The sequence below is a fragment of the Electrona antarctica genome (assembly GCF_951216825.1).
Source record: "Electrona antarctica genome assembly, chromosome: 5".
Taxonomy (NCBI): Eukaryota; Metazoa; Chordata; class Actinopteri; order Myctophiformes; family Myctophidae; genus Electrona; species Electrona antarctica.
Genome location: NC_136810.1, coordinates 5508687 through 5522369, shown reverse-complemented (window position 1 = coordinate 5522369; position 13683 = coordinate 5508687). Strand labels below are relative to the sequence as shown.

Sequence of the window (13683 nt, the reverse complement as noted above, 5' to 3'; positions counted from 1 at the left end):
AGATCTTGGAGAGCTGTATGCGCCCATGTGAATTACTTGGCTGACGGACCCGAGCTATCGCGCGTTGAAAACTAACCCTAACGCTAGCCAATTAAGAGAACCGTAAGTCCGTGTGCTGGGAAATGCATATCAGCGTGTTCAGCTTGTCGTGCTGAGTCCGAAAATGGTCTCACTTATTTCCAGACGGGAAATGCAGGATTTCGTGTCGCCCCCAGGGGGGTGGATTCCAACGAACCCACCCCCGTCCAAAACGGTTGAGAAATGACAGTTACCCTGTGAGGGTCCCTGGGGGTCCCTAGGGGTCCCCGAACCTTGAGACCCCCCAAAACGCCCCCAGGGGGGGCGACACGATTCCAACGAACCCACCCCTGTCGAAAACGGTTGAGAAATGACAGAGTTACCATGTGGGGGTCCCTGGGATTCGCCAGGGGTCCCCGAACCTCCAAAACCCCAAAAACGCACTCAGGGGGTCGACACAATTCCAACGAACCCACCACCATCCAAAACGGTTGAGAAATGAAAGAGTTACCATGTGGGGGTCCCTGGGGGGTCCCTGGGGGTCCCTAGGGGTCCGCGAACCTTGAGACCCCCAAAAACGCCCCCAGGGGGGTGACACGATTCCAACAAATGCACCCCTGTCCAAAACGGTTGAGAAATGAAAGGTCAGCCAGACAGACACTCTTGTCGCAGCGTGGGCGGTGTTATGGCAAAAATTGTGTCCTGACGAATTATGTGACCATCTTGCGAGCTTCCTGTTAAAGGAATTGCCTTCCTGTTATAAAAAATACTGTTGTGCATATACATTCATACTCTCACACACACACACAGACACACACGCACGCACACACACGCATGCACGCACGCACGCACACGTATACATGCAGTCCTATGTATGTGCAAGTGAAGTATTTATGTGTGAATGAAGTATGTATGTATGTATGTACAAGTGAAGTATTTATATATGTGCGAATGAAGTATGTATGTATGTACAAGTGAAGTATGTATGTATGTGCGAATGAAGTATGTATGTATGTACAAGTGAAGTATGTATGTATGTACAAGTGAAGTATTTATATATGTGTGAATGAAGTATGTATGTATGTGCGAATGAAGTATTTATATATGTGTGAATGAAGTATGTATGTATGTGCGAATGAAGAATGTATGTATGTGCAAGTGAAGTATTTATATATGTGCGAATGAAGTATGTATGTATGTGTAAATGAAATATATATGTATGTGCAAGTGAAGTACCTAAATGTATGTATGTGCAAGTGAAGTATGCATGTATGTGTATGTGAGATATGCATGTATGTGCAAGTGAAGTACCAATATATATGTATGTGCAAGAGAAGTATACATGTATGTGCGAGTTGACTATGCATTTATGGCCTAAACGGCTTCCCATAATGACTTACGGAGTCATTGCTGTCGGACAGAAACCTCTTATCTCTATATTCTAACTTTTTGTGTTTCTTTTTTGTAAATTAATGTAGTTAATCTACAAAATAGTCTGGCAGCCAACAGGCTCCTTTAACCCTAAAGTGGGAACGTGGGAAAGTGGTATATACTGTAGTATTTTTTATTGGCCTAAAATATTGTCTATATACATACATTCATGAATCCACTTGCTGACCGGCTGTCGGTATTGAGCAATTATTTTTAGGGGGATATAATATATCCCTGATGGTGTCACTGGGAACTGGGACAGCAGCTAGCGGCACATAAAGAATTAAGCTTAGATCATGCAGGGCTGAGTGCAGAGTGGAGGATCTAAGAGAGCAACCATGTGATGATTGCATGGTAATGCACACCGTGCATATGTTTCAGAGAAGAACAACACAGTGGGTGGGCCGCGGGCGGCCGGGATTTGCGTGATAAAGTACTCGCTCATCCTCTGTACAGCAGTGGCCTACAGTAAGACCACTTCATCAGCCTATGGTGGGGGCTGTTAATCAAGTATTTATGTTGAGTGGGGTGAGGCTTAGGCCACCCTGCAGAACCCAGTGATGGATAGTATTTATGTTGAGTGGGGTGAGGCTTAGGCCACCCTGCAGGACCCAATGATGGATAGTATTTATGTTGAGTGGGGTGAGGCTTAGGCCACCCTGCAGAACCCAGTGATGGATAGTATTTATGTTGAGTGGGGTGAGGTTTAGGCCACCCTGCAGAACCCAGTGATGGATAGTATTTATGTTGAGTGGGGTGAGGTTTAGGCCACCCTGCAGAACCCAGTGATGGATAGTATTTATGTTGAGTGGGGTGAGGCTTAGGCCACCCTGCAGAACCCAGTGATGGATAGTATTTATGTTGAGTGGGGTGAGGCTTAGGCCACCCTGCAGAACCCAGTGATTGCGAACGCAGTGATTGCGAACGCAGTGAGCATTTACTATGAGACCCAGCAGATCACGTCTGTGTGTCTGTGTGTGTGTGTGTCTGTGTGTGTGTGTGTCACGCTGTAACACCACCCGCCCACCACCAGAGGGCGCAGCTGTATCACACACAAAAACACACACACACACACACATGCACGCACGCACACACACACACACGCACGCACGCACGCACGCACACACACACACACACAAAAAACTTAACTTAAAAACAACTTTAAAAAAAAATTAACTTAAAAAAAAACTTAACTTAAAAAAAAAACTTAAAAAGGAAAAACGCACACACACAAAACTTAACTTAAAAAAAAACTTAACTTAAAAAAAAAACGTAAAAAGGAAAAACGCACACACAAAAAACTTAACTTAAAAAAAAACTTAACTTAAAAAAAAACTTAACTTAAAAAAAAACTTAACTTAACGTTAAAAAAAAAACCTAAAAAAGAAACACGCACGCACGCACACATACACACACTAAAAAAAACTTGAAAAAACATTTAATTTAAAAAAACTTAACTTAAAAAAAACCTTAAAAAGTACGTAATTTATTCTAATTGTTGTTATTGCAATTTACGAGCTGCGTTCGCTTCCCGCGTTTGCGCGTCTTACTTGTGGATAGTATTTATGTTGAGTGGGGTGAGGTTTAGGCCACCCTGCAGAACCCAGTGATGGATAGCAGTGGAAAAGCACAACACTAAACTTATACTGTAGCACTTTATACGCCTGAGAGGCTAAAGGCCTGATTTATACGTTGCAGAGGTGGGTAATTAGTTGCATTTGCTCAGTTACATACTTGAGTAACATTTTGAGACTTTTAAGAGTAGTTTTAACAAATTTAGGCCTGACGTCGACATTTTAAAAATGTCTTCTAAATGATGACAGTTTTCTGAAAAAAACTCATGTTTCTGTATCAGTGGTGCTCAATATTTCATGCCAAGGACCCCAAAAATTATATGTAATTGGCCACTGACCCCCAGAGGCGTATCTACAATAAGGCGAGGGCAGGCGTCCGCCTGTCCAAATCCATTTCTGGCCTGGCCAAAATCCATACAATGAGAAAAAAAGAAGACAAAAACAAGACCTGAGAACTATTAGTGGACAGCTGATTGGCCGTTGCGGTAGAGCGCGACCCTCAATCACCCATTGAAATGTAAATGCAAGCCTTTCAGCCTTTGTATCCTAGTGCTACGATTGTGCGCGGGGAGACGACAATTAACACATGATCTTGCCTGCCCAAAACGTAATTCCTGGATACGCCACTGCTGATCCCCATCTGAAAATATGTTGTTCCAGGAACCTCCCAGAAGCAAAGATTTGAGTTAAAAAACCCCAGATTGGGTGGTCTCCATGGGGACATTGCAGACAAGACAACCAGATATCCAATCCCTCTTTGCTATATAGGGATGTTTGTCAATCATTTTTTAGAATCTGATCTCAGGTCAAAATGGGTTAAGTGAAAACTGGGGAATGTGTGATGTAATTTGCATCACAGCGAAATGTTGCGCAATAACAGTGTGTCTGACAAAAGTAATATTTGTACACTAAATATGGAAGTTGTGGGGAAGCGATGTAGTGCATATGGATTCGGGTGGCGTGCAGGATTTTTGTGCATGGAGAGATGTGTGCTAACGGAGTGGTTTGGTAGGAGAAGATGTGTGCTAACGGAGTGGTTTGGTAGGAGAAGATGTGTGCTAACGGAGTGGTTTGGTAGGAGAAGATGTGGGCTAACGGAGTGGTTTGGTAGGAGAAGGAGAACGGATAAACGGCCATGTGCTTGTGTACCCCCTTTCCATTAGGGTAGAAGGATATAGTGCTTTAACCTTTCAAAATATCACCTACCCTAGTTGTATTTGTTGGTATCAGCTTTTAATAATTACACATTATCATTACAATCTTGTGTTTTGCAAATTATTTGGGGGGCCCACTTGCAATGCCCTCAAGGCCCACCAGTGGGCCTCAGCCCACAGGTTGAGAATCACTGTACTAAACTATACACCCCCCTACCCAACCCACCCACGCACCGCTTGGAGGCTTGGAATTAAACCACCCCCAGAGGAGAGCAGGCTACCTGCTGCTTTACGGCTTTTTTACACCTCTGCCCTGTTTTTCCACTCTTTGTTTAATTCGTGTATAGTGTCTGATTAAGTTTTGCGGCGATAAGGTACACCGTTTCCATTTAATTAAGTAATCAAATGGAGTAACGGGGAACATGAAAGCCAAGGCTGAGGTCTTTGAAGAAGTAAGGTTTAAGCCATTCTGGGCTTTTGGTGTTTAAAAGCATTGTGTTATACTTCAGCTATTGAAAAATAGCAGATCTACAAGCTTGTAGGTCTGCTATTTTTGAAAAGTCGTGAAAATGTGGCTCAAATCTTTGAATATATATATATTTCAGAGCAAACATTTTTAACTAAAATATTGATTTCTGGGGGGGTCCCTGGAACTACATATTTTCAGATGGGGGGTCCGTGGCCCAATAGAGATAATTCTGGGGGTCCTTGACATGAAAAAGGTTGAGCACAACTGACATAGAAACACAGGTTTTTCAGAAAACTATTAGGATTTAGAAGCCTTTTTTTTTTAATCGACCTCAGTCCAAAATGGGTTCTTCCCAGCTAAGTCCTGCCCGATGCGGGAGCTAACTATTTCCGTAGACAACGCCCTGGTAACGTCTGTCCCAACAGCCAGGAACCTTGGTGTTGTCCTGGACAGTCAGCTCTCGTTCAAAACTCACATCACAGCTGTCACTCGATCCTGTAGGTTCACACTCTATAACATACGACGAATTAGACCGTTCCTCACCCAGGAATCATCCCAGCTCCTAATCCAGACAACAGTCCTGTCAAAACTTGACTATTGTAACTCTCTCCTTACTGGCCTACCGGCATGTGCACTGAAGCCTCTCCAACTGATCCAAAATGCCGCAGCTCGCTTGGTCTTCAACCAGCCAAAATTCTCACATGTCTCCCCCCTGCTCCGCTCCCTGCACTGGCTCCCGGTCGCTGCCCGCACAGAATACAAAACTCTGATGTTGGCATTTAAAGCAACCAAAGGTATGGCTCCCCCATATCTTGCCAGCATGATTGAACCCTACAAACCCTCCCGCGCACTCAGATCAGCCAACGCAGGGAAGCTGGAAGTACCCTCACTAAAAACGCCGGGACAACGCTCCACACGTCCCAAACTCTTCTCCCTTCTGGCCCCAAAACTGTGGAATGCACTTCCCGTTGCAATCAGAACTGCAGCATCACTCCCGATCTTCAGCCGTAGTCTGAAAACCCACCTTTTCAGACTCCATCATGGCCCATAGCACTTACCCTACCCCCCTTAGACAGCACTTCTTAGACTTATATAGCATTTGAAACAGACTTATAGCATGTCATGTAGACAGCACAATAAGTGCATTGTATGTAGTCATAGCACTTCATAGTATATAGTGTATAGTAGTCATAGCACTTCATAGTATATATGTACAGCATAGTATAGCATATATGTGTAGTTTATATGTATAGTGTCATTATATAGATATGTTCTAGTCACGTTCTTAGCTTACGCATGTTTCGCGATAAATGCTTTTTTACATATGTGATGTATTCCCATGCTTTTTGTTCTTGCTTATTGTAAATCGCTCTGGATTAAGAGCGTCTGCTAAATGCCTAAATTGTAAATTGTAAATTGTAAATTGTAATACCCTTGTGTAACTCTGCACCAGCACACCATTCCAGGATGTTTATGTCAGGCTTACTGTGAGTTTAGCCAGTGAGGTTTATTCCATTGGCCTAATAATAAATTATTAATATTGTTCATACTGTATGACTTCCTCTGAAATACTGGCTTACAAAGTGGGGTCCTGGAGGCGGTTTTCAGGAGGTCCCCAGAAACAAATTAAAACGTTTAGACACTTACTTCATTACTACTCGAAATTAGCCAAAATACGCAAACTTAAAAACAGAGGCATTATTGCAATGTAATTGTAACCATTTAATGACTCTGAAACGACTATCTGTTGGAATAAAAACCTTCTTTTAAAAGGAAAGGAGAGGTCGCACAAACGTTCGACAAACAGGTTGTCTTCTTCAGGTTATGAATAACATTCCAATTGTGTCAATGTGGCTAAAAACGAAAAACACAAAAAAAAAGAAATCAAAAATCAAGTATTTTGGTCAATTGTGGAGTTCCATTAGCGCCGAGTTGTGTCTGAAACTGGTCACATATTTGAAAACCATTTGAAAGAATGTTGACAAATGTTGACAAATCTTTTGGCACAAATCTAGTCCATGGCAAAATACAGTACACAGCAATCGGGTGTCCTTGACATGGAAATGTTTGAGAACAACAACAGCTACTGATCTTAATAAATAAATAAAAGGCCAATGAATATGTTCAATGTTTAGGGAGGTGGTAGTATTGTGGAGTTGGAGGAACACTGCTGCTACACTTAACAGTCTTGTAATGTCGCTCTAATCAAGTTTCCATTTCACTAGCTTTATTACCCATATAAGGCAAATTGGTTTTCAGCATTAAATTACTCATTGAAATTCACATTCTCTGATTATTATACATTATTCCTCGTGCACCAACCTCCAGGGGCCAACGCCAAGCTGCGCTACCAGATCACGTCTGGCAACACCGGCGGAGTCTTTGACATGGAGCCTGAGGTGGGCACTATCTTCATCGCCCAGCCGCTGGACTACGAACGCCAGAAGAGGTACAAGCTCCTGGTGCTGGCCTCCGACGGCAAGTGGGAAGACTACGCGGCCGTGGTGGTCAACGTGGTGAACAAGAACGACGAAGCGCCCGTGTTCTCCATGAATGAGTATTATGGGTCGGTCACAGAGGAGCTGGACGGATCGCCTGTGTTTGTGCTACAAGTGAGTTGGCTTTACAATGTTACAATGTAGGCATTTATAGCAGACGCTAAAACCAGAGCAATTTACAGTAAGCAACAACAGCACAAGGTGATAAATAATACATCAAATGCATAGAAATTGTCATATAGGATCATAAGGACCATAAGGGTTGGATCAGACTTTGAAGATATGGGGGTACGTGCCATACCTTTGGCTGCTTTTAAGGCTAACATCAGTGTTTTGTACTCTGTGCGGGCAGTAACCGGGAGCCAATGGAGAGTTTTATATATCTACTGACACTGTATATATATATATATATATTGCTTGGATAGGCTGTATGTGTAATTAATCTTCTCTTATATTGAATTCAGGGACCGCAGCATTTATATTTAAATTGGGTGGGGAGCCTTTTGAAAAACGTTTTTTTTTTAACTCAAATCTTTGCTTCTGGAGGGTCCCTGGAACAACATATTTTCAGATGGGGGTCTGGGAGGCCAATTACAGATCATTTTTGGGGTCCTTGACATGAAATATTGAGTGATATAGGCCTAGAAACAGGTATTTCAGAAAACTGTCAGGATTTAGAAGACACTTTTTTTCCGGCCTAAATGGGTTAACACATTGCGAACTTTCAGATCAGCTATTTTCAGCAAAGAGCTTTGATGTAAAGGGAGAACGGGGGACCTAGTATAGACCTCGGGGGAACTCAATGAAGTATATAGGGCCTTAACCCATTCTGACCTGAGATCAGATTCTAAAAATGTCTTCTACATCCTGACAGTTTTCTGAAAAAGCTATGTTTCTAAGTCAGTCGTTCTTCGATTTTTCAAAAAATAGCAGATCTAGAAGCTCATAGCGCGCCACCGAGTGGCGCGCTATGAGCTTCTAGATCTGCTATTTTTCAATAGCAGATCTACAATTGGCATATGGTCCTTGGTGGTGCTGGTCTTGTGTGGTTTATGTCCATTTGTGTCTGTTTTGTGTTTCTGTCTGTCCAGTAGTTTTAGCTTTCTATGTGTCACATTGTGCTGTTGTAACGCTTCAATTTCCCCTCAGGGATTAATAAAGTATATCTCATCTCATCTCATCTCATCTCATCTCAAAGCATAACATAATGCTAACACCAAAAGGGGTTCCCGCCCAGAAGGCCTTAAGTGGCTAATAACGTCTTGCCTGTAAAGTGACTTGGTTTTTCATACGGCAAAGTTAATTCAGCAAAGTGTTTTTTAATCTCTTCAGTTACAGGGAACACATTGCAGCAGTGTAGTCATTCCAGATCCGCACTTTCTTTTACAGAGTGCCAGGGTTTCCCCCAGACTTATAGAGGCTTTACGAGGCTACGCTGCCACTGTGCTGGATTTAGCATGGACTTTGAAAAACATTTAGAAGCAAATTAAAGACACCTGGAACGCAATCAGAAGCCATATGGAAGGAAATAAGAGGCTACTGGAGAACGCACTGCACGCACGCACGCACGCACGCACGCACGCACGCACGCACACACACACACAAACATTGTCTCTGTCGGGAGGAAACCTTGTGGGCTATATCTTGCGCTAATTGGGCTATATCCCTAAACTAATTTGCCATTTTTTACTATTTTAAAAAACCTTTTAAAATAGTTAAAATAGCCAATCTACAAGCTCACAATGTCTAGATGTATCTAGATGTAGCTAGTTGAACTATTTTAAAAGGTCTTTTTTAAATAGTAAAAAATGGCAAATTAGTTCAGGGATAAGGGATTAGGGTGGCACAAGATGGAGCCCTGGATCTCCAAAACCGTTACTTTGGTTCAAATTCGCAGACAGACTTAAAGGAGAATTCCATGCTAGAAGGCTTTCTTACCTTTATTTGTAGTTGTTACGTCCCCACCAAAGAGGTCCAGGTGTTATTTTGTGCAAAACCTCCTTATTGGCTATTTCCCCTACCATAAGCCCTAAATGAATTGAATGGGGCTGTGGGGTGTTGTGCTAATTCGCTTATTTCCATCGCTCAAAATCATTATATTTTTGTATATATCCGCTCTTCATAATGTAAATAATATCCCAAGCGGCACACTTTACTACTTATTTCGATGGAAATAAGCGAATTAGCACAACACCCCATATCCCCATTCAATTCCCATTCAATGCAATTCATTGAGGGCTTATGGTAGGGGAAATAGCCAATAAGGAGTTTTTGCACAAAAACACCTGGACCTCTTTGGTGGGGACTTAACAACTACAAAGAAAGGTAAGAAAGCCTTCTAGCATGGAATTCTCCTTCAACTTTAACTTTCATGTGAGAAAAGAAGAAGCAAAAAAGAAAACCTTTCATGTGAAAAGAAAACCTTTTTTAACCGTTTCCGTCCGTAGGACGTCCCCACACGTCCTAGGGGTCCCAATCGACGCGTACATCCGACGTCCTCACACGTCCTAGCGTATCCTCAATGATACGGGGCGAGATAAGAATATTCTGAATTTTTTCCTTTTTTTTATTTGTTAGTTCGCCTTTCGGCTACCGTATGCTACACTCTAGGCAATTGTTAGCTCATTGATTTAGCTGTTAGCACGGCGGAAAGAATGACTCGTCTCTCCTAATCCAGTGCGCTCTCCGTGGTGTTGAACGCATCGATATACTGGCGCTTCATTTCTGCCCCTCATCCGTCTCTCCCACAAAATATGAACGCTTTTTGGATCATATATCGTATAAATTAAAACGATCGCAATGTAATTGTTTCCGGGTCGTGGGTTTCCGAGTAAAAGCGGCCATGTCTTTCCGGCACCCCAGAGCTCCTATTTTGAAGGACTTCCGGCACTGATTGTGTTAACAAGCTGAGATTGTAGATTTGCTATTTTCGCTACTTTTGCAAGACACATTGTAGTACAAGTACGGCATTAAAACATTAAATGCTGAAATATGGAGATACAAGGTAACAATATTCATTTGGGAGGTTTATAAAAAGAACAACCTAGCTATAATGCTTAAGAACTTAATAGGTAGGTAGGGGAAGGTAATGTGCTGACTGGAGTGGTGATTATGTAAATCATAAAGCGAGATGAGTTGGGGGGAAAAAAAGAGGTGAAACAAACATAATATATCAGGACAGGACACCTCGCCCCAATTGAGAATATGGATATAAAAACAGCGTTAACAAGTGTTAATTGTCTTTATAATCACCATTTAGTCAGACAAATAGCTGCTACTGTTTATTTATTTATTGTTTTAGTGACATGCGGTTTAATACAACAGCCAGCTGCACAGTGGGCTTTGCCAAGAGACATACAGAGCCGTGCCAATAACCACAATATCCCAACGGGCAAATGAATAATGATACACCGTCCACCACTGATGAAGACCTGACGCCGAAACGCACACCGTCCGTCGTACACTGTTCTGCCTGCTCAGCAGTATTTAAGGCTTCCCCCCTTTCTCCCTTAATCATCAAAAGAGTGTGTGTGTGTGTGTGTGTGTGTGTGTGTGTGTGTGTGTGTGTGTGTGTGTGTGTGTGTGTGTGTGTGTGTGTGTGTGTGTGTGTGTGTGTGTGTGTGTGTGTGTGTGTGTGTGTGTGTGTGTGTGTGTGTGTGTGTGTGTGTGTGTGTATTTTGTATTAACCCATTTTGACCTGAGATCAGATTTTAAATATGTCTTCTACATCCTGACAGTTTTCTGAAAAAGCTATGTTTCTATATCAGTCGTTCTTCGATTTCTCAAAAATAGCAGACCTACAAGCTCGTAGCGCGCCACCGAGCTTGTATATCTGCTATTTTTCAATAGCTAAAGCATAACATAATGCTAACATGGGTTAATGCCCTTAATCACAGTACAGCAATACTACAGCATGATGCATCACACAAGCATTATATCAAAAGTATCAGATCTACGAGCTCTGCTCTGCCTTACCCCTGAAAACAATGTCAGCTTAATGACTTCCTTCCTTTTGCACCGACTGTATGATGGAAGCATTTGAACATGGTTTCAGTCAACAGTCTGGCTCCAGAGACAATGACACAGACTGTATGATGGAAGCATTTGAACATGGTTTCAGTCAACAGTCTGGCTCCAGAGACAATGACACAGACTGTATGATGGAAGCATTTGAACATGGTTTCAGTCAACAGTCTGGCTCCAGAGACAATGACACAGACTGTATGATGGAAGCATCTGAACATGGTTTCAGTCAACAGTCTGGCTCCAGAGACAATGACACAGACTGTATGATGGAAGCATCTGAACATGGTTTCAGTCAACAGTCTGGCTCCAGAGACAATGACACAGACTGTATGATGGAAGCATCTGAACATGGTTTCAGTCAACAGTCTGGCTCCAGAGACAATGACACAGACTGTATGATGGAAGCATCTGAACATGGTTTCAGTCAACAGTCTGGCTCCAGAGACAATGACACAGACTGTATGATGGAAGCATCTGAACATGGTTTCAGTCAACAGTCTGGCTCCAGAGACAATGACACAGACTGTATGATGGAAGCATCTGAACATGGTTTCAGTCAACAGTCTGGCTCCAGAGACAATGACACAGACTGTATGATGGAAGCATCTGAACATGGTTTCAGTCAACAGTCTGGCTCCAGAGACAATGACACAGACTGTATGATGGAAGCATTTGAACATGGTTTCAGTCAACAGTCTGGCTCCAGAGACAATGACACAGACTGTATGATGGAAGCATCTGAACATGGTTTCAGTCAACAGTCTGGCTCCAGAGACAATGACACAGACTGTATGATGGAAGCATTTGAACATGGTTTCAGTCAACAGTCTGGCTCCAGAGACAATGACACAGACTGTATGATGGAAGCATCTGAACATGGTTTCAGTCAACAGTCTGGCTCCAGAGACAATGACACAGACTGTATGATGGAAGCATCTGAACATGGTTTCAGTCAACAGTCTGGCTCCAGAGACAATGACACAGACTGTATGATGGAAGCATTTGAACATGGTTTCAGTCAACAGTCTGGCTCCAGAGACAATGACACAGACTGTATGATGGAAGCATCTGAACATGGTTTCAGTCAACAGTCTGGCTCCAGAGACAATGACACAGACTGTATGATGGAAGCATCTGAACATGGTTTCAGTCAACAGTCTGGCTCCAGAGACAATGACACAGACTGTATGATGGAAGCATCTGAACATGGTTTCAGTCAACAGTCTGGCTCCAGAGACAATGACACAGCGCTTCCTGTTTAAAAATGCATGCAGTACAATTTGTAGGTATTTGTACTTTACTTGAGATTTTCCAATACTTTTACTTATACTTTACTACATCTCGGATCCAAATATTGTACTTTTACTCCACTACGTTTAACTACTGTAGTTACTTTGTGAATTTTGATTATTATTACAAACCATACATTAACCACCTCATTTCGGCCATTTGAAAATAGCCGATCTACAAGTTCACAGTGGCGTGAACTTGTAGCTATTTTCAAAAGATTTTTATACATTTGAAAAATCCCAGTTTTACTTTTTTTTAAGTATATTTTTGATACCAATACTTCTACTACCGAGTATTTCTATTTTGTAGTATTGGTACTTTTTCCCACCACTGAAGTGTGTGTGCAGACCTAGAAGAACAATGCATTTGCTGTGGCCATGTTTTAACTGCAAAAAATAAAGTCCTTGACCGTGGGGGTGAATACATAGTTCCAGTATTTACTGTCTAGCTGGATAAGCAGTTCCTGTGCTTCAAATGGTTCAAAAGGTCAAACGGTGTCCGTGTTTACCATGTGGGTGGATTAATAGTTCCACATCAGTGGTTTTCCTTTTTCATTTCAAGGACCGCCAGTTTGATATGCATTAGACCACGTAGCCCCATTTTAACTCTAGGACCTCCATCTACACTGTAGACAATGTGACTGTTGTCTAGATGGAACCAAATGGACCCGTAGCGGAACCGTTTGGTTCACAGATCCGTAAGTGTCCGTTTGGACCTCCTCTGGTGGTTCACGGACCCCGAGTTGAGAAACGGCATTCTTAAATGATGTTTGATGTCATCTCTCCAGGTGACCGCCACCGACCCGGACAAAGACGCAGACCAGGGCGCCATTCGCTACTCCATTCACGGCCAGGGCGCCGAGTCCCAGTTCATGATCAACGACATCAGCGGGGAGATGTACGCCCAGCGGACCATGGACCGTGAGGAGCGCGCCGTCTGGCGCTTCGTGGTCATGGCCACTGACGAGGAGGGCGACGGGCTCACCGGCTTCACCGACGTCGTCATCAACGTGTGGGACATCAACGACAACGCGCCCGCCTTCCCCTGCGCGCCCGACGGGTGCCACGGCAGCGTGGCTGAGGACTCCCCTCCCGGGACCTTCGTCATGGAGATGACAGGTATGTCATTTAGAGGAAACCTCATAACTCCAAAATGTTCATTTTACAGGAAATGAAAAATATACATATAAATATACAATAAAGAAAACCTTATATTTTTAAAAT

At 42.9% G+C, this 13683-nt stretch overlaps 1 protein-coding gene across 3 annotated transcripts in view; it reads left to right on the top strand.

The window, feature by feature from the left end:
* LOC306923648 (neural-cadherin-like) overlaps nt 1-13683 on the top strand; it is a 424677-nt gene that overhangs the window by 259179 nt on the left and 151815 nt on the right. For all 3 annotated transcript variants that reach the window (XM_079501857.1, XM_079501859.1, XM_079501858.1), the window contains 2 exons: nt 6975-7258; nt 13248-13578. In XM_079501857.1, the coding sequence (XP_079357983.1) occupies nt 6975-7258; nt 13248-13578 (615 nt within the window). The remainder of the gene's footprint in view (nt 1-6974; nt 7259-13247; nt 13579-13683) is intronic.